Raw genomic sequence first — 21,656 nt, forward strand, 5'->3', positions numbered from 1 at the left:
TTTTTTTACTATGTAAGATATATTTTATTATTTATTATATATATTATTTGACCCATCAAAATTTTAAGTATCTATAATTAGTCTAATGGTTAAAGACTTTCGAGGTTTACACATATGGTCCATGTTTAATTCCTTTTATACGCTGTTTTTTGACATTGTTCTGCAAATTTTTTTTTGAAAACCTAAATAACAGGCTTTTACAAAGTCCCAACTTAAAACCTTTATAGTTGGTTAATACAAACACAATCAAGAAAGCCATTTGAAATAATAACCTTTTGCAAAACCTCTGCTATATTGTCGACTGACGAGTGAAATATTGTGGGACGCGAGTTCGGAGACACATCAGAAGGAAAGACAAGGATTCTTGGAATTTTTTCTACGTTCAGGAATTGAGGTAGACCGGCCCCCCAAACTTATCATTCTGGATCCGCCCCTGGACAAAGAGTTGTTGAGTTGTCAAAATCAACCAAGAAGCATATTGGAAAGTGTGTCAAGTGGATAAGATAATTTCTCTGATTTATATACCGTCTCTGGTCATGATTTTTTATTTTTTATGGCTTAGTTTGTTTCATTTGATAAATGTTATTAACCATGTTTTAATTCATTTAAATATTATCAAAATTTCGTACATATATTTTCAGCAGTTTAGGTTTTCACGTGCAACGCACGTGCATTTTTCTAGTATATATAAATATATAGAAGTACCGCAGCACCGACGCCGCCATGTATCTTTCCACACAAATTCAGCTCACCTTCGTGCAATCAGTAGAAAGGCTGATCTTAGATGCAACGTTGACGCCGCACAGACCAGGAAGTGCAGCGGCTTTGCTGACATCATACTCAGGGTGGTTCTTTGCAACACCTTTGAGGCAGTTGCACACGCTCTGTCGGTCTCTGGTGGTCCTCGCGGTGGAGTATAGGCCTCTAACCCCGCTGCAGCAGCTGCCTAGAGGACCTTGGGGGCGGCTTACGTAAGGGATGCATGGATGCAAGTATGAAATCACCGTGCCGCACTGTAGCTGAGCCTCTCCACCTGGAGCCATGGCCACGAGTACCGACATTACGAGCAGAATGCAGATGCCCTTCATTGCTGCTGCCATTTCAATATTTGGAAAGTATTATGCAAGTTTAGTGTATGTGGAGAATATGGTACGATCGATATGCTGCTTATATAGAGAAAATTTGCCGGTTGCTCGTCAGTCTTGGATTAATATTAATGGATATACGGTGGTTGATTAATTACGAGGAAATGTATGGACAGTTGGTCGTTTTAAATGCCCAATATGAGATTGGTTGTAATATTCAACAAGTTAGAATAAAAGTATCCCAAGAAACCAATGAACGAGAACTCAATATTGGCTTATCCTCTGTCATATTTGATTAGGCACTTGTTTTGTATAGAAATAATTTGTTTAAGATTGATCCTACCAATATAGGATTTGACGCTCACGGAGTCCCTTCTCGATACATGTACTCTTCATTCCTTCCAAACCATACAAATCGGCTTGCTGAGTTTTCAAACTTAATCTTATGTCTTGTTGTCGCTATGGAATGGTTGTGACATTATAATGTTTGGTTTTGAAGGATTGGCGATGCTTTGACACGAGTAGGTCTAAATATGAATTAAAGTTAATTCTGTATGGTTTGGTTTAGAAGGATTGATGAGTACATGTAGCTCTAAACATGTCCTATAGTTTGAATGTAAATTATGTTTAAATGTAAAGAAATTCATGTTTTTGAGTGAGTTAAAGTTTCATGAAAGTCATTGGTTTAAATTTCAGTAGTGTGATATATGGTTAAGTATTGGTTTTGTTGCTTGTGACAGGTGGTTAAACCCAGTTTCTGAGAAGATGTAGTCGAATTTTTTTTAAAAAAAACACACACACAAACCATTTAGGATACATATATATGTATAATATAACAAAATCATACTTAAATTTTCATGTCATATTTTAATACACATACATGTTCCACACATGTTTACAAAAAATGTCACTTACATATTAAAGTTTAGGGTGTTACAAATAATGTACTTTCCTACAATCTTATTCGAAAAAATTCCTTCCGAGTGATAGATTATAAATACTGTATCATTCAATCTATGACCGATAAATCAAAAAATTAAATAAAAAAAATACAAAACAAACTGACTGAGAATCCAAATATATGAATCAAAATATCAAAAGCGTGATTTTTAGTCAAGCTATGTCGTTCTTCTAGACAACAAATTTAGTTATAACGAATTATGTAATTGAACATCATTAAAAAAATAGGAGAAAGAAAGAACAAAAACAAAGGTAGATGATTTTTTTCTGTCCCGGAAGTCGCTCCACCCGTCTTCCTACCAAGATTTCTTGTTCTCCAATTCTCCTCGATCTCTCACTCGTCCTTTCTCTGAAAATCTCGCCAAAAGTCCTGCAAAATCTGACCTAGCTGCCGCACCCCTGGATTAGCACGAGTGCGCTGCTGGTTCGAATTTGCGTATCATTATTTTTTCTTGGAAACTAACCAGGCGCGGGAGCCCCTGCACATCGATTTCTGAGTTCCATTTTCTTCCTGAAATCTGTGCTCTTGCCTATCACGAAGGTGCGCTGCGCTGCTTCCACGAATTTCTAGCCTGCAGGTTGAGCTTGTGCTCTTCGTTTCTTTGCTTATGTCTCTCCCCACACCTAATTACGAACAAAACGTTCAACAAACGAACAAAACAAACACCAAAAAGCATGATATTGCTCGAAAACTAACATAATTCAAGATTAACACCAAAATCGCACTTATCAATAATGTTACTCATTTCAGTCTCTCACTTCATCTCCTCGTCAAATATTAACATAGATCCGGCCCATCTCTTTTTAAATAGTCTGATACGCTATCTCGTTCACATTTCTCTCCAGATTGAATAACTGTAAGTCGAAGCACACCAAATCGAAGAAGCATGCTAGAAGTTGTATGCTTCACACGATTTCGTTTTTTGTTCCTTTTGACATGTTCGATCTCATTGGTTAGTGGAGGATGCAATGATCCATTAATGAAGATATATGACATTCTTTGTGTTTTTGGGTTAAGAACACGAAATAATTTTTCTTCAGTCTGCCTCTTTCACCATCTCCTCAAATATGGAGAAACATGTTGGGATTTTTAGAGCCTTCGAAACCATTCAAGCTATAAAAATTTATTTTCATCATTGATTATACAATTTCATAAGTTATAATCGAACATATGAACATAAATCAATAATGGAATTAAATAAAATTATTTTCTAAAAAAACTCATTTATTGTAATTTTTCTCTTTTTATGATCTGAGGTGCACACAAACCACATTCATTCCAATCGACGACAGTGTGTAACCATTCAAAAAGGCAAAAAATATAAATCAAATTTTTTATTCTGGTAGAATATAAGATATGTTTTTCTACATTATTTTCAACTTTTTTAATCCCAAAAAATACAAAAGAAAAGTTTTGTTATTTGTCTTTCAACTTTAAAACGCAATCAACTTTCAAAAGCCAAAATTTGCGTGATTTGTTTGACAACTTTTGTCTAAAGCAAATTTTGTTATTTGTTTAACAATTACCGATAATTAAAGTCAAACAAAATAATAATAATAATAATAATAATAATAATAATAATAATAATAATAATAATAATAATAATAAGAAATTATAGCAACAATTTTACATATTCTCATATGATTTTTAAATTGTATTTACTGCCCGTCATTAATTTAGAAGTCATACTTGGAACATGAACTCATAATTAGAAGCTCCAATAAATTGGATAAATAAATAAACTTTATAATTAGTTTACCTAACTTTTAATTCTATGGTCGCTCCACTGAAAATATGAAATTACACTTTTCTTCATCATGAAATATTTTAATCTACAAAAACAATAGTTCATTGACATAATCATTACATACGGATCAATCATGCATAGACAATTCATAATCAAAGCTATGAATTATAGGTTTACCTCTTGAATTACATCTTATCCACATTTAATATTAATTCACTAGTAAGTGGTGAGTAATTCAATTTATAATTTAATTATAAATTAGCTGAGCTCAACAATCAGTTTCAAAATTAAATAATGAGATGATAAATTTTCTTTATCTCGCAATAAGAAATAGATTCTATGTTTGTGAAGTTTTACATAATCTCATTATATATAAATATTTGCCCTCATTTAGATATATGTCTCCATATCGATAGTCCAGATAAGACGATCACATTCATAATATTCATGGGCCGTATTAATGATTCTTCAATTAAATATCTCATACTTTAATTACTTTCATCACGAACTTAATTAATTTAAATTTATTATCTATAATTTAATCATCTTTTATATATATATATATATATATATATATATATATATATATATATATATAATTTTTATATACTAAAATCATGGATACTTCCAATAAAATAGAGATTTTTTTATTATATTTAAAACACTAAATTTCCTGCAAATCTGACGAAAAATAAATGTCGTTTTCATTAATAATATAAAATATTTTGGAGGACACTAACCCTAACAAAACATTAGTTTAGGACGGATCTAACAAGAATTAACATGAAGTTATTAGAAATATTGGTACTAAAATCCTTTATCCTTATTCAGCCAGTAAGCATGTCGATTGACTACCGATTTCCATCGTTTATTTTACTGTTCATTATTTGTTATTTCAAGTGATAGAAAGAACTTAGTGCCTTTTTCTTTAGGTGTTTCATGTCATTCTACGAACAGAAGTCTGCAAATTTGAGACGAAAGCAACCGACTTACCAACCAACGGCCCAATTTCACGATTTGGTCTGCTTTGTCCTAGGTTCTTCAATTTGGGAGAAATGAGAAGGAGACAACGTCTCAGAAGATTAAGAAGAATTTAGTCGTCTGTTAATTTTTAATGGAGAGATGACAGGAGGTACCAAAATAGATAACAATATGAAACATTAGAGATCAATTAGGCGGTCCGAAAAGAACAAATAAAAGAGACCTAAATGGATATTAACCCTATGATCAAACATAAAACATATCACGTGAATCATTGTCCTTGATAGCTGCTTGTCAATTACTGACTTTATACGATTGATTCGTGGGGCTGTCTCATATGTATTTTTGTGTTGATATGAGTGTTTTTTTGTCTATTTGATTAGGTAAATCTTGTTAAATGTGATAATAGTTTTAGATTTTGGACAATGATATTCAACATATTTTATTTTATTATTAAATGTGAGATTTTTAGAGTAACTATTTTGATGACATCGAAATATTTAATTTCATAACTTTATTTCTTACCCTACTATAAGTCACTCTATATTTTACATAAAAAAATCTAAACAAAACATTTTTTTTAAATCAAACAACTCATCTAAATACACACACATTATGGGATTTTTTTATACATAATATATGTGTCTCAAGATTTTTGGAATTTTTTTTATATTCTATATTTATCTCATTGCAATTTTGTTTTGCTAATATTGTCAGAATTGAGTTTTACTTTGCATATTTCATTTTTTTTTAGAAATTATGGTTTTATTTTGCAAGTTGTGATCATTTTTCCATAGAAGTGTTAGACAAAATATCAACTTTATTCATGTATTTATTGTTGTGCAATATTTTTAGCCATATATATTTCGCTAGATCAATTATAGTCCTACAATAATTTTTTTTAATCAATATTAGTCATTTTTTCCAAAATCATGTAATTAAATTAACAATATTATTGTTAAATTTTTTTAAGTATATGGTTAAAAAATCTCGAGATATGCACATATGTTTGACAACTTAATTATAAATTTTAATAATTATATTAGCTATATAGTTACATAATTTTGATGAAAAAATTAAAATTGGGCAAAAACTTGTGTGAGACGGTCTCACGTGTCGTATTTGTGAGATAGATCTCTTATTTGGTCATCCATGAAAAACTATTACTTTTTATGCTAAGAGTATTACTTTTTATTGTGAATATAGTTATGGTTGACCCGTCTCACATATTAAGATCCGTGAAACGGTCTCATATGAGATCTATTCCTAAAATTGATATAAAAAATAGTTAAAGGACTGTAATTAATTTATTGAAACCTAGAAAACTAAAAATATCACACGTCAATATATACAACAGTAAAATTGATATTTTACCTAACTACTATAAATTATGGGAGTAGTCACTCATCAAAAGTGGTTCTGAATATGGCTTTAGGTAAGGGGTTGGGTTATAATAAAGAGTGAGGTCTCCCCCATTTATGTGGGTGATCATCCACTTCACGTCTCTATACATTTCCAGGGCCCTATTTTTTCGTGTGCGTAACATTGATTACTTTTTTCAGATAACATAAATAATAGCACGAAGCACGTGGATTCGTCAGTTATATAATAAAAATTTGTTGGGTGCAATAATTGTCTTTATTTGGTAGAGCGATCGAACCATGATGTTTATTGTCCTTGTTTGGTAGAGCAATCGAACCGCGGTGCTTGTGCTGTTGTGTGGTTTAAAAGATTTGAGTTGCATCTTTTATCATATTAAACGAATAAATTATTTAAAAACTTATATAACTTACTTTCAAAATTGTTTCACAAATTAAATTTCAAGCTGTTGATTTAATACTATATAATAAATTAAAGTGAACATAATATATAAAACGAAATGAATTGTAACAAATTATAAATATGTATATCCAAACACCATGTATAAAACATAATAACCTAAAAATCGATCAAATTATGGAGTTTATCAATGCATAAATTATAATTTACATAAATGAAAATGATAAATAATTATCAATTTAAAATACTCGTAACTATATTCATCAAGATACGTAATAAATGCACATTTAAATAAGATTATATGGTGAATATAAAATAAAATCAAATAAGCTCATACAATAACTATTAAATATAAATTTTAAACTACTGGTATGATTTTCAACATAAAATTTGAAATATAACCAAAGAAATAGACTTTCATAAAAAATGTTATTTTTTGTATTTGTTGAATTAGTTAGTATGATTTCAAAATAATTAATAAATATATTAAAAGATAAAGGTTTCAATGCTTTGACAAACGTTAATCACTTATCATTATAATTTATATATATATATATATATATATATATATATATATATATATATATTTTACAATAGAAAATAACTTCTGCGCGAGTCTTTTAATTGCTCATTAATATCTTCATACATTACATATTTAGTGTTTCGATTTGTTAACTGATTTTGACAAGCAGATGCATTTAATTTTTTGGTTATACAATTTAATAAAATAATCATGCATATAACATATACATTTGTTATAAAATTTATTGAATTTATAGAATTAAAAATTATAAATCAAAAGATCACATACTACCAAATTCTGTGTATTGATTTATAGATTTTCTGAGACATAATTTTTTTTAAAATTTCTATTATGATCTATTTTTTAAAATATCAAATAAAATAGTCATAGTCATACGGCAAAATAATTTTTTTTACTTAATTTACAGTAATTATGTATTTATCTAACTAAATACCACATACAAATAAATTATTTATGGTAAATAATATATATGTAACAATAATAATTGGTTTAATTCTTTATAATATATCAACTGACTACTACAATCAATTACTTACATATTCATAAGTTACTTTAAACCATAAACGTGATTGAAAAACAGAAAATTAACATAAATAAGAACCACCGACACTAGTTTAATTATTTCCATTAACGTAAAAAAAAAAATACTATGCACAGTGTTGCGTCATCTGCTAGGCGACATCCGGTCGGAGCAATCTTGATTGCACCGGTCGGGCCAACCGCTTATGTATGTAGATCGATCACGGTGTATTCTTTATTATATTCTTGTATCTTGTTTGTTTGATACGACGATTTTATTAAATGGGATGTGTTTCATCGTCCTGAATGATCACGAAGCATAAAAATTGCGGAAAATGTAATTAACCTGGCCGCGTTAATGATCGGCAACTGAGTTTTAATTAACTGATTAATATAGGAGGTCAACATGATATATTTCACCTGCAGGGCCGGGAATGGGCAAAAGTATTTTATTCATTCAATAGATATATAGAAGTCTGCGTCACGGCCGCCGTAGCTGGAGTTCATTCACTTCACCTTGGAGCAATCAGTAGAAGGGCTTATCGCATAGGGAATGCTCACGTGGCACAGGCCAGGGAGTGAGGCGGCCTTGCTGATATATGCAGCGTAGTTCTGTGCAAGACCTTTGAGGCAGGTGCACACGCTCTGCCGGTCAGGTGTGGTCTTTGCGGCGGAGTATAGGCCTTTAACCCCGCTGCAGCAGCTGCCCAGAGGACCCGTGTTCATGACATAGGGGATACAAGGATTCAAGTATTGGATCACCGTGCCGCACCCGAGCTGAGCCTCTCCACCGGGAGCCATGGCCAAGAGTACCAACATTGACAGAAGGAACATAACCTTCATTGCAGCTACCATTTCGGGTTTTGGGAAGTAATATTATGTAATTTAGTGTGTGTGTAGATGCTGGTCCGATGTGGTGCTTTTATAGAGAGGATAAATAATAAATAAATAAATAAATAAACCACTGGCTCGTTAGTTATGGATTAATAATTTAATTAATCACGAGGAAATATTGCTTGTGCAGTTGGTCGTTGGAATTGGATTAAATGCCTTGGTAGCTCCAATTTCAGAGTCTTTAACAAATTGTGTGAAAAGTTACTTCAACCATTTGTAGCACTTAATGAATTACAGTAAGTATGAAATCGTATTCAGACCGGTCCAAATGATTTTCTTTCAGATCTAGCTATAACTCGTTAAATCTAGAACTGGTTTGATCTTAAACTTGGAAACGTATTGCAATGATTTCTTTACTTTAGTGGCAATGACCATTTTAATCTTATATAAAGATGACAGTGAGCATGATTTAAAGTCAACTCGAATATGGATAAGTGGTCTACAAGTGAGTCTGAAACAGGTCTTGAGATTAATAGAAATGTCAAATTGGGTTAGCTGGACAAGTCGACCTACAACCTGCCGTAACCATGCATGAGGTGGGGTGGCTAGTCTTTTTGGCGGGTTGGGAAAACACAAATCCACCTTATCTATTTTAGTCTTTAGACAGTGGAGAAGGGTCAACCCAATTTTACATGTAATTTGGCTGACTAGATGGGCCGATGAAGGTCAGCCTGGTATATTGGTATGTCAGTTTTGATATCCTGCACACCTACCGTGCACACCTTTGTGAGCATCGATGAGGTGTCGCTCATCCATTGGATGTGATGAGATATAGAAAAATTGCGCATCCAATAGATGAGCGACACCTCATCGGTGCTGACAAAGATGTGCACGGTAGGTGTGCAGGATATCAAAACTGATTGGCATGTTAGGAAGTTGTCAACCCAATCCTCCTCGGACTTATCCCATTTTTGACATCTATACCTAGGTTTAGTATCCCCACCTTGGATCCATCCTTGTATGATTCTAAATTAATATATTTTAACTTGTAATAATATTTTTTATTTTTAAATAATTTTATTATAAAGTTGTCACGTAATTTTGATGATTTAATAAATTTAAAATATTTTTTTATTGTATGATCAAATTAAAAATTATATCGAATTGAACCTATATATCATATTTTGGAAAATTATACCGAATTGAACCTACCGTCAGCTATTTTGACAGACTTGTCGATTTATATTAATTTTTATTTCAAGTACTTTGTTTTGTATTGAAATAATTTGGTAAAGATGGACCACTTCTATTTATATATTATATATTGCTTCACAACGAATGTGTTACTTTTATCATTGAGCCTCCCGCGATCATAGTTTTCACAGTGATATATTTTGCTATTTCAGATTATATAAGTACATAGATATATGTATTTTTTGAGTAAAAACACAAGACATGTGATATATTTTACTATCACGATAGGGATTAGCCAGAAATGAGTACATTTGCCGATATTGGTATCCGGCCCTGAATTTATTTTAATAAAATTAATTCCTCAATAAAGTGAGCAAAAATAATTATAAAAAAAATACATGTTTTTAATATCATTACGTCGAAATTGCGAATTTTCTCTCCAAATCATAGACGCTGGAGTGAAAAAGTTCGTCTGAAATTAGTTTCGGGTCCGTCACTTATATTTTTCCATGCAAGATTATGTTCCATAATTTATGTAGAGCTACGTAAATGTGCAAAGAATGTGTTTAAAGTTCAAAGATGAGTATATAATAGAACTCTCGATGTGCTCGTATAAGATGATCGGTCAGTAAAATAAAAATATATTGATGAACCCCACATTTTATCTTTATTTTTAAGTTATATATCGATCATCTTATACAAAACAAAAACAGATATAAGATCTCTCGGTATAGCATAAACTCACCCAAAGTTCAAATGATAGCATGGATGTATATATTGCAGTGAAATACTATCTTGAAGCTTCCATTTTAATTTGATTTACGATTCTTGAAATTATGGCTACTATTATTTTCTCCATTAGCACATTCTTGTAGTATCTAGGAAATTGAGGGCTCTCACGCTTAGAACATAATAAAAAAAAATTCACGGTACTTTGCGCATGAGACCATATCTACAATCTGCATAGGTCGTATAAACCTATGGTGTCAACAAGCATAAGACAATTCAATCACTGAGAAGGTGATATTCGTAATTGCAGTAACTAAATCCGTGACATTGACTTTGAATTGTACGACGACTCAAGGGGTACACACAGTGCGATATTTATTTGTTCATACTATTTATTTACTTGTGTTTTTAGATACTTCTAGTTTAATATTTAGTTATTTTTTGGATACCTACTAGTGTATCCGAATTTTTTGGATGTTCTAGCACAAACCCCATTTGAATAAGAGATCTGCAGGCCACATTTTTTTTATACACCAGAAGACATCAAGCTATCATCAGTTAAGAAAATTGTGGATCAGAAACCAGTCCCATGTAACCAACACACAATCAACAAGGATCAATGTACACTATATTTGCCACACATGCCAACTCAATCAGTAATTAAGTAACGAGTACTTCACTCTCACTACAATTTTCCCTTTCTCTACACCAAGTTTACCTCCTGTCACCAACCAGTGACCCGGGCTATCTTCGGGTCCCTTTCTCATTTCAGACATATCTATAAATTTTGCCAACTCGTTCCCTACATAGTTTTTCCCCGAACTTGAACTCGACTCATCCTGATTTTTCATACTACTATGCTTTATCGACTTATCGTTGGGAACATGATCCCATAAAGATCTCCTTACCGTGCATCCAGGAAGCCTCGAATACAAAAGCTTCATATGCAAGACGTTTCTTGGCCCAAAATCCCACACACCTAGTTGAGCCCCAGTGACAATGAACACACCGGTGAGATCACTGATTACGGTTTCTGGGTTCTCAATTGGTGCGGTGCTCACATGAGAGAATTTCTTCCACTTTACCGGCTCAAACCATCTGCTGTCTTGTTCCTCAGGCCCCTGCCATTTTGGAGCACCTATTGCTATGTGTGAGTCCCAGTATGGCAGGAGGATCTTTGGAAGAGACACAAGGTGTTGAAGATGGATACCAAGCCGGTTTTGCTTCGATCCTTCAAGGCACAATCGCATTCCAGTTACGGGTTTCCGGCCGACTGATACCTGCATAATTCATAGCAAGACAAGTCACGAGTTTATCTGTATGCAATATACCAAAAAAAGGAAAAGAGTTCCGTACTTTATAGACGAATTTGCATGCAACGAATGGCATGCAAAAGATGCACTAATTCTTAAACCTCGATTTACTTGTACAACCTTTTCATGCCTTTTCATTTATTGTGATTTTGAAAACTTTGAAACCTTTGAGCATGCAGTTTATATTAGCATTCATCAAATGATTTCATGTCAGGACAGCTGATGTAGGATATTCTATTGCCAGTCCCAGTTTCAATTAGCAATGAATCCATAAACTCACACATACTTGCTCTTGGCTGACATATAGCTTTTGTCCCATCATGCTAAATTGTAAGGATGGGCAAACAGGTTCCTTTCTTGGTTGCCCAGGGAAAAGATTCTGTACGGGGGCCCATACTCGAGGGACCTGAAACTCCAGAAAATATCTTAGCTCTTCAATCTGAGGCTTATCTGCAAAAGACATTAATTATGATCTTTCAGGCAAAACGTTCCAATCAACACTGTTGAGTCACTGTAAATTCTTATTGGCAGGAGATAATCCAGAAGACAAAGACGGAATTTCTTACATTCAAGGTAGAGAGCGATGGCACGAGACAAATGTTCCTTTCCTCTAACTCCATCAAGAAGTTCCGTTATCGGAAAGAAAGACATTTCAATGACATCTGGAGAAGATGGGACTGTTCTTGCCCATTGGGTGTGGCTTTGCTCCACATCATCCCCTCCTCTTCTTCTGAATATGACAGTAACATCCTGCACGAGATACAAAAAATTCTTTAGGTGTGATTCCAGATTGGAAGAGCGAATAAAGTTATTGACATCATTTATTGCTAGTACCACACATAGGTACCTAATTACATATTACACCAACAACAATTTTCAATTAGCAAAAGTGAAGTTTGGGTTTCATGGAAATTAAAAAAGAATTGTACCCCTACTCGAGAAGCAATCTATCATAAGGCGACAATTTGCATCATCACCATCCAAATGTGATTCCCCGCAACAATTACTCTATTTAATTGATAATGATGAAGACTTTTGAACATAATGCTCGTTTATAAACCCAACACTTTGAAGCACGTAATCTCTTCCAAAATAATGCTCAAAACTAAAATCAATCCTTAAATCTATTAGCATTTGTCACAAATATCAAATTGGCAATGTATAGCAAATTAGAGTGATGATCGATATCAGCTGAACAGGTAAGGGAATTGCTTTATATATTAATGCTGAACACATTTTTTTTTATCAAAAATTCCTCCTCAAGTATGGGTCAGCCACAATAGACGTGATTAGAAAGATTTGGCATACTGGGAGCATAGTATCAAAGACATTTTAGTGGACAAAGCGATTATTAGAAGATTTGCACAATTGAACCGGAAAAATCAACCTTACCAGAAACTTATAATAATGTGATCCAAGGATGCAAAAAACCATGTGTCAAAGAATGCAAGAATGTTACAATTCTTACAAAACACTTTTTATTCATTTTACAGGGATTGACAAATGTTCCAAGGTAGACTTATTTTTATAGTAAGCAAATAAATTTCATTCTTTCAGTTCAAGATCAATATATCTGCATTCCAGTCACACAGCATGAGCACATCAACAAGGCAAGTTTCCAAGTTCTCCGTGATTCATTTCTTGGATCACTAGTTGGTGTGCTATACAATGGTCAAATCCACACACTTACATAAGAGGGAGAGGAAGTGCAAAAACACAATGAGAAATTATCTTTCTGTTTCATGTTGACAATAGTAAGGTTTTGCATACCTCTTTACTGCTACCGGAGAGATAAGCTGCACTAGCTGGCTGTGGGTAAATCCCTTGGCTGTTGAACAGAGAAGTATCGGTACCCTGAATTATTCAAACAGGTAAGAAAATGTGAGAGAAATGAAGTGGAACTAGACAGATGAAAAAATTATGTACCAAAGATCGAGAAACGTAAAACAAGAAATACAGTGGAACTAGCCTTATCCTTGAAATTTAATAGACCTGAACTTGCAAGGCCTTCTGTGCTTGAAAACCTTTGGTTTCCAATATCTTGAACATAATTCTTGATTTCCATCATAGACAGAGGTGATGATAGGTGCTGTTTGACATAGATCACATCTTCACCGCCAATAGTTACGGACGTAATAACATGTGTGCCAAAATTTTCGATGAAGCTGTCCGAAGTTACAACAATACAACAATTAAGTGCCGTATACCTTGCAAAAAGATGTATGCATATACAATTATGAAAAATTGTCCACCAGTCTGTACCTCGCTAAAGCAGGTGGGTCCCATGATGTTGGGACTGCTCTTTTAACATTTTCATTCAAAACCATGGGTGATTTAACAAGCTGAATTTTAGCCAGTGGGATAAAATATCCATCCATGCAAAGAGATTTTGTGGCAGCAGCATCCACATGCTTAGAACCAGTAAAGCTGAATGCAGCATTGAAACTACCAATTGGGGTATATCCAGAGAGATCAGCCATTTTGTTAAAGTATTCTACCATCTGCATTCACGTTTCACTTATTAAGACGCTACATTCGGCTCATATTAACTTCTAATTGGTGGTCAAAAGTATCAAAAGTTGATGAATAATCATACATTCATCATCAATTGTTACTATAGGAGTCATTGGTTTCCTAGTCAATGCCAATCATCACAGTATTCATCAGATGAAGAGGTACAAGCATGAGACCAAAGGAAGTGTAGAAAAAGGATTATGCAACCGCTATTTGTATGATCTAAATGGACCAAAATGACGGAGAAAACGAGAAAAGTCCCCTCTTCAAGTTCTGGTGGACAAACAATGGAATCCTTCAGTAAATGAGGACAAAACAAAGGCTTCAATTTCCATCATTATCATGGTCCACGGAAACAATCGTAAACATTTTCGTGGAGGTTGTTGTTCCAGTTCCGTAGACATTTCATAAAATGGTCGCGGTGATCGCGTGGATTTTTTTTAGAAAAAATTTAAACCTTTGGAAAATTTTGGAAATATATTTAATGAAGAAAATCAGAAATTTTGGGGGAAAAAAACAGTTCCTCAGTGGCTGAAAAGGCCGAAAAATTGGCGATATTCCATAAAAAACAGTGTTAAAGTGAGGTTAGCAACAATGCGAGAAATATAAGTCGGTCTATTGCAGTATCGGACATATCTCCAATTCATTGTCAATTTCATTCTTTCAGAATTTTTCAGTTCTGGTCATCTGTAGAGGAACCTACATAGATAAATGTGGGTAAGTCCTTCGTGTACCTATCTCCCATATTATTTTATAAGAACCTTAACAAAACAAAAGTGACATCATATTTCGGATTAAGGCTTGTCTGGTTATGTTGATGACAAAGAAGATGCGTAGAAATGCAACTTTTCTGCTTATTATCCACTCCAAAATGGAAAAACATCATAACTATTTCAGCGTGTTTGCATCCGTTCCCTCTACAATCTTTACGAAAGCTCTTATTTGTTATTATTATACGTTTAATTCTCAGATGGATTGCGCTCACAGGAGTTCTACCTATAGAAGGGACGAAAGGCGAATTCAGGATTCATCCTTACTAAGGATTGATAGATCATAGTTGAGTGAAGAGTGCTCGAGGCCAATATTTTGTGCCAGTGGATTCCTATTTTTATTTTTAGCTCGCCCGACTAAACATACCAATAGTCACCAGATTCATATGAGCTACTGAGGAGATGTAAAAAAAAACGATTTATATGAATCATATCTCTGAAGTGTAGGAAAGCCTATTATCTCCTCCTGACTAGAACCAACATAAATTTTGCTACTCCTAATAAAATGTCAATTAAAACTTCAAGTATTAATGTCTAAAGTCTAAACTGTTCTGGCTTCAGTCCACTCCTTAGAATTAAAGATACACTATTCATCTTACAATTTTCATATCCACTATTTGGTCCTTCATAAGAAAATTTATAATATTTGTCTTCTTCTCAATATCCATATGATTTTACCAATGATATAGATTTTACCAATGAAAGTCCTTGCAGCATGATTTAATCCAAAGGCATATAATGCCCTAAAGAGAGCAATGGATTCAGTTACACTAGGAATAGGAGGGAGAGGGGTAACTGAGGGTATCGCCAATAAACTTCAGTTCAAAAATCTAAAATTTGCTTTGTCTTCAAACATATTGGCTACAACTGTTCTTTTTCTCATCCTTTCATGAATATTAGCGTGGAAACAAAAGGCATCATCCTGCAATCAGCCTATTAGGCCCTATTTCCATCCGAAATGAAAAGAGATGGCAGAATTCAAAAAAAGAAATACGAAAAAACCCAGATATTACATTTTTCAACTGTTTACCTCAGTATAACTGCAAACACCAAAGCCATCACGGCCTCTTGGCTCCTGCGAGTTCTTGATATCCCTTGAAACATTTTGAACAACCAAGTCTTCGGTTATGTATAGATTTCTCGTAAGCTCTTCATCAATTTCCACAATTTTTGACCCTACAATACCTTTACAATAAAGCAATCTCGTATCATAGTTCACGTCAAACCCCCTTCCCAATGCCTGCACCGAATTTACAGCTGTGTGCAAAGCTGCCGCATTTTCCCCCATATCATCACTCCAGCCTCCCCACCCACCAACAAAAATAAACAAATCCCAGAAATTCTCAGGACCTCAATAGTCCAATAAAAATCCAATAGATCCCACTTCGATTCAATCAGCAAGAAAAACACTTCCAGCAATCAAGATTCAATCTTTGCAATCAGGATAAAAGACCCGATTTAAACTCAATCTCAATGCGCGGGGCTAGTAAATTTCTTGTTCAGACATACAGCAGAAAAACGTATAATTCAACCATGAACTAAATCTCGACTCCTGCAGATCGGATAATCATAAAGCTCGATCTAACTTCGAAGGAAAAACCAGTTCTCTCTCAGAAATTAACAATATCCCAAAAAAAAAAACCAAGTCTTTCGTGGTGACTAGTGACAAATTAACCAAGAAATATTCACTCCAAGAAAACGGAAAAAGCTTCGAGTTTGAGGTAAATTTTCTCACAGATCTTGAAACTTCTTATTTCAGAATTTTCAGGCTTTTGTTGGGTCACTAATCTTGATGTATCTAACAGATTAACATTCATACATCGTGTGTATGGTTTTCTGACCACTGTGCGTTGACTGCGCTGTTTCATTCACGAATTTCATCAGGCAAAAGCCATTATGATCTGACCGTTGAATTGGATTCTTTTCACTATATCCAACGTAAGGGTCAAGAAAAATGAGTTGACTTTGACTCAGATGGAGTGCAAGTTACCGACTTTGCGGGCATTTACTTTAGATAAATATAGATTTAAAAAACCATCCGTTTCGTATAATACATTATAACCAGTTTTAATACAGTTTTCTTTGGTTGTCTTTTGCCGTCGGAGTATTATTTTTCCCTATTTTAGATGTCATTTTGTGTCCACAAATTAAAAAAGAAATGAAGGCTAGGGATGCAGACAACTCGAATGGACGGTCATAATTTCGGAAAATTTTGAAAAATAAACTTGATCAAACTAAACTAAGTTTTTGAAAAATGTTTTTGAAAAATAATATTCTCAAAGTATATTTAAGTGTATTAAAATACATCTAAGAAGGTTGGTTTTCTGAAGGAAAAAAAAGTTTGTGAAAATAATTTTGTTAACTATCAGTTAGATTCCTAACCCACTGTGATTTTTATTTTGGAATTTATGTCTCATAATGTAGTGAAAACACTGGAGAAACCTAACCCAAAAAAAACCACACACACACACAGACGTGCCAGCGGATATGAAAACCAAAAAAAATGCTACATTTCACCTAATGTGAAAACATTTTATAGGAGTTCCATATAATACACAGGCTCTAAACCCTGGATTGAGTAAATCAAACATGTTCTTCTACTTTATTATCACTATTCATATTCTTTTCATTTATCTTCATCAGACGCAAATAAAATTTACCCTGCTACTGCGAACTTCTGGCCTTTTTCATAGCGAAAAGCTGGCGAATAAAAGAAAATTTCCCTTTTGCTGGGGGAGAAAACTCAATAATGGCTCCATTGCTTGTAAAATCTGCCTCGGAGGAGTCGGATTCTGGCAAAGACGGAGAAGACGGTTCAAGGGTAAAGAGAAATTCATTGATCATCCGAATAATCTGGCTGAAGCTGGGTCGCACATTCGGATCCTCAACCCAGCATGAGTGGATTATGAAGGCAAGATCAGGTGGAGTGTCTTCTGGAAGAGTAGGTCGAGCTTGCTGCATTTTCAAATGAGAACCAAATGCTGATTATTAGTACTTTTGAGTCATTTTTCTTATAAACGTTCCACAAATTCGAGTCATATGAAAATAAGGAACCATTAATCACCATTACTACTTTCTTTCTCAGAAGTCTTGGTCAGAGTTTTATAATTTTAACAGTCTAGATAAGACTCGAACTTAAATAGGGTCCTACATAATAGGAGTATCCGCGTATGCCATGAATTATGCATCCCTACCAGCCAAAATAAATACTCCAAGTCCAAATCCAACTTTTAGATTGGTCTTATACCACCATGTCTTTCAAATTATCTTACAAGAAGCACACAACCCAATTATCTCCATGTAAATAATGGCATGTAGTCAGGAATAAATTATAAATAAAAATGATTTTGTTTCATAACTTTGAAAAGTTTAGCTCATTTCTGCACCTTAAAAGCAGCCGCATATGCGGCCTGCAAATTTGACATCCCCTCAAATGGCATGCGATTTGTCAGCAATTCCCAAAGAACAATGCCAAAACTGTAAACATCAACTTTGTTATTGTAGTGCTTCTTTTCCCCTTGTCGAAGAGTCACAGTACTGTACAACTGGAGAGTTCGGTAAAAGTAATCAGTGGGCAAATCTTATAAGCAGGTTTTGGCTTAGCTATATGAAGATTTGAAAATATAAGAAGAATTGCTTAAATTTATGACTGAATATAATTCTATTTTGGAAATTTTTGTTTGTCATTTAAAAATACCTTGGACTTAATATTGCAAAGATTTACAAAATAAAGAAACATAAATAGAGAATGAGGAAAATTTAGCAGAAAAAATAATTGTGAATGTGTCATAAAATTTTATCATGATAGGTAAAATAAAAATTGCATACCTCAGGTGCCATCCAGCGGTATGTCCCAGTTTCCGCAGTCATCATTTCAGTAAGAGACTCTTCTCTTGCAAGACCAAAATCAGCAAGCTTCACAGATTTTTGATTCTCTGTGAGCAGCAAATTGTCTGTGCCATTGGAAAAAGGGTGGAGAGCAATAGTCACGAAGTTGTGACAAAAAATCGAATTTTGAATGATATTAAATAAGAAGATTAAAATTCCCAAACACTTTGCCACTGATGTTCAGAAAGCCACAAGATACCAGGTTTTAAATCTCTATGAATAATGCCATTTGCATGTAAACAATCCATGGCTTGAGCAATATCAAGAGCAAAACTTAATGCAACATGCAGGTCCAACTGGTTAGGACGTATGCTGCTTAGATACTTGCGAAGAGACATTTCAGGCAACAACTCTGTTACTATCACCATAATAGGATCTTTACACGCTCCAATAAACTGCAAGAACAAAATCATAATTAGATGATGGAAAAGCAAAATATTTTAATGTGCAGCTCAGTGAATAAGTCTATGTGAAATCTGATTTTAAACAGACGTGTCAGTTCCAAGGGAACGAATCACTCTGAAACAAAAATGAATTTGAAAGAACAGTACCACAGTCGAAATAAAAAGCATATTTTTACCAACTACTCTCACCTTAACAAGATTCTCATGCTTTACTTTAGACATCATTGTGACTTCCCGAACAAAGCGATTCTCAAGGACAGCTCTCTCTTCCAAAGTATTGCCACAATTAAGAACTTTAATGGCAACAATTCGGTCACCATACCTGTGAAGGGATTGCACTATTATCCACTTAATTAACATTGGATTTATAATCGAACGAAACAACTGAAGAAAACATAAAACAAGAAAGCATGCTGCAGCCAACCTGACCAGCTAATGAAATTTGCCATTCGAACGTGAACTGAGAATAGAACAATAAACTAAACTTTGTCCTATTACACTAACTAGTGGGAAGTATCCTCGTAAGGAAATTTAATATATTAGTCTTACAAAGCCACAATCTGATTCCTTTTGGAAAACTGAACGGATTCAATTACACCTGAATCCGGATGCATTGACATGTGGCTAATGTGTGTGTGCACAATAAAATGCATAGTAATCGGCCATCTATTTCTTCATTTAATTTTTTGTGCTCTTTTGCATCACAACCGATTATTATACTTCAACTGATCTCTTTCCCAAAAAGCAAAATACAGCATCACCACAACCAGATCTAATAGCACACACAATATGCCAGATTGATTGTATGAATACGTAAAACACACATAATAGATATAGAAAGGTCGTGTTCCTCCGGAACAAACTATAACATCATCATCAAAAATGGACATAATTGTATAATAAGTTCACATCGTTCTCAAAGGGCAATAAAATAACAGAAAGATATAAAAATATTGTGAATGATGTTATGAACCATCAACACATGGAGAGACCTACCTTCCTTTATAAACTTTTCCATGGGCCCCCTCACCAATTTTTGACCCAATAAACAGGGATTTAGCGTCAATTAGCACTCTTTCATCAATGGATAAATCCGTAGGGGCAACTGTTGATCCATTCTGTGATGAAATTCTTTCAACTGATCTCCGACCAGATTTCTCGACCTCCTCCTCTCTGTATCCCCCGTTCTTGACACCGCAGTTCATGTTAGCAATTGTCAACCTATCCCTGACCCCGAGTGATTCATCATGAACTCAGAGCTACAATTGTTTTACAGGAGAATTAATACTACCTTGAAATCTCAATTCCAGAAAATCCAAACAATTTTTCTCCCCACTTGTAAATACTATACAGACTACACTTCAAGAAGCACATAAATATCATCGTAAAAAATACTGGCACACGTCAATAACAACTGAATTAAAGGTTAACTCTTCTATACAACTTTTCTTTTCGAAATACTCATTTATATCGATAACTGAAAATTAACCCTCCGATGACCCAAAAAGATGTCTGTCATCGCCCCAGAAAACCATATCAATTCTGGGAAAAGTTAACTTTGAACAGAAATTCGAAAAAAAAACTTGAACTTGGAGGTGAAGCTTTACTATAAGCGAAATTATGAGTAAGACCCAGAAAGCAAAAGGGGAAGGAAGCCCTAAAATGAAGCAAAGGCCAAAAAAGACTTACAGTTGCAATCACTGATGTGTACATACAAAGAAACGCAAGAACTACGAATATAGGATGAAGTAAACGATTGGAGTCCTTAAATTTTCAAAAAAAAACTCAAAGGTAGAAAATGATATGATTCGGCATAAAAACCTCCCTAAAATTCTGATTTGGTAACTATTCGAGTGTTGATGTGGTGACGGAATGAGAAAACTGCTTGCAAGTCAGAGTGGGGTTTTGAATTCTGAAGCGTGGGGTGAATGCATTGAAAAGTGGTGTCGGCTTGGTAGCGTTGTTTTCTGGAGCTGAGGTCGCTGCTTCGGAATTCATTCGCAGTGTGTACAAATACATTTTATACCTATTAATATTATTTTCTTAATACATATATCATAGTTTTAATATAGTAGGAAAACATCTATCATCCAGACAAGGTTTGTAGTCCAGTGGTCTCACTCTCTATCACATTAGCTGGCTCCCCCCGAATTCAAATCCTCACGCATATATTGTTATTAAAAAAAAAAAGCATCTATCATCTATCGTGGATATTTATACAAGTATCAGTGGAAATTATCGGTTAAATTGTATGTGCATGACATCACGCCACCTCAGTGGTGCGATATCCATAAACAACATCAAAACCATGATGTGTGGCAGCGTATCAAAACTGATTTTATTTATTTTCATTTTTTAAAAGGTATTGTTTTCTTTTTTAGAATAAATTGTGTA

The 21,656-nt window shown here is 34.0% G+C and overlaps 4 protein-coding genes and 1 long non-coding RNA gene across 5 annotated transcripts; all 5 read right to left on the reverse strand.

The window, feature by feature from the left end:
• Window positions 1–743: 743 nt before the first annotated feature.
• Window positions 744–1,100, reverse strand: LOC140803675 (non-specific lipid-transfer protein 1-like). Its single transcript, XM_073159575.1, has one exon. The coding sequence runs from the start codon at window positions 1,098–1,100 to the stop codon at window positions 744–746; it is 357 nt and encodes a 118-aa protein (XP_073015676.1).
• A 1,300-nt stretch (window positions 1,101–2,400) lies between these two features.
• Window positions 2,401–3,153, reverse strand: LOC140803785 (uncharacterized). The gene is made up of 2 exons (XR_012111930.1): window positions 2,772–3,153; window positions 2,401–2,669 (listed from the first exon to the last, which is right to left on the reverse strand). It is a non-coding gene; the product is annotated as an uncharacterized lncRNA (long non-coding RNA).
• Window positions 3,154–7,975: 4,822 nt separating this feature from the next.
• LOC140842453 (non-specific lipid-transfer protein 2-like) lies at window positions 7,976–8,523 on the reverse strand. The gene has a single exon (XM_073210377.1). The coding sequence runs from the start codon at window positions 8,469–8,471 to the stop codon at window positions 8,124–8,126; it is 348 nt and encodes a 115-aa protein (XP_073066478.1). The 5' UTR covers window positions 8,472–8,523; the 3' UTR covers window positions 7,976–8,123.
• Window positions 8,524–10,837: 2,314 nt separating this feature from the next.
• Window positions 10,838–16,896, reverse strand: LOC140842454 (MACPF domain-containing protein CAD1-like). The gene is made up of 7 exons (XM_073210378.1): window positions 16,001–16,896; window positions 13,949–14,187; window positions 13,656–13,851; window positions 13,457–13,540; window positions 12,253–12,436; window positions 11,973–12,136; window positions 10,838–11,653 (listed from the first exon to the last, which is right to left on the reverse strand). Exons 1-7 carry the CDS (start codon window positions 16,256–16,258, stop codon window positions 11,027–11,029), a joined length of 1,752 nt encoding a protein of 583 aa, XP_073066479.1. The 5' UTR covers window positions 16,259–16,896; the 3' UTR covers window positions 10,838–11,026.
• Window positions 16,897–17,458: 562 nt separating this feature from the next.
• LOC140842455 (serine/threonine/tyrosine-protein kinase HT1) lies at window positions 17,459–21,277 on the reverse strand. The gene is made up of 6 exons (XM_073210379.1): window positions 20,259–21,277; window positions 19,452–19,584; window positions 19,058–19,253; window positions 18,799–18,923; window positions 18,357–18,515; window positions 17,459–17,925 (listed from the first exon to the last, which is right to left on the reverse strand). The coding sequence occupies exons 1-6, from the start codon at window positions 20,465–20,467 to the stop codon at window positions 17,635–17,637; spliced, it is 1,113 nt and encodes a 370-aa protein (XP_073066480.1). The 5' UTR covers window positions 20,468–21,277; the 3' UTR covers window positions 17,459–17,634.
• Between the last annotated feature and the right edge of the window lie 379 nt (window positions 21,278–21,656).

The sequence above is a fragment of the Primulina eburnea genome, chromosome 10 (genome assembly GCF_022965805.1).
Source record: "Primulina eburnea isolate SZY01 chromosome 10, ASM2296580v1, whole genome shotgun sequence".
In the NCBI taxonomy this organism is placed as follows: Eukaryota; Viridiplantae; Streptophyta; class Magnoliopsida; order Lamiales; family Gesneriaceae; genus Primulina; species Primulina eburnea.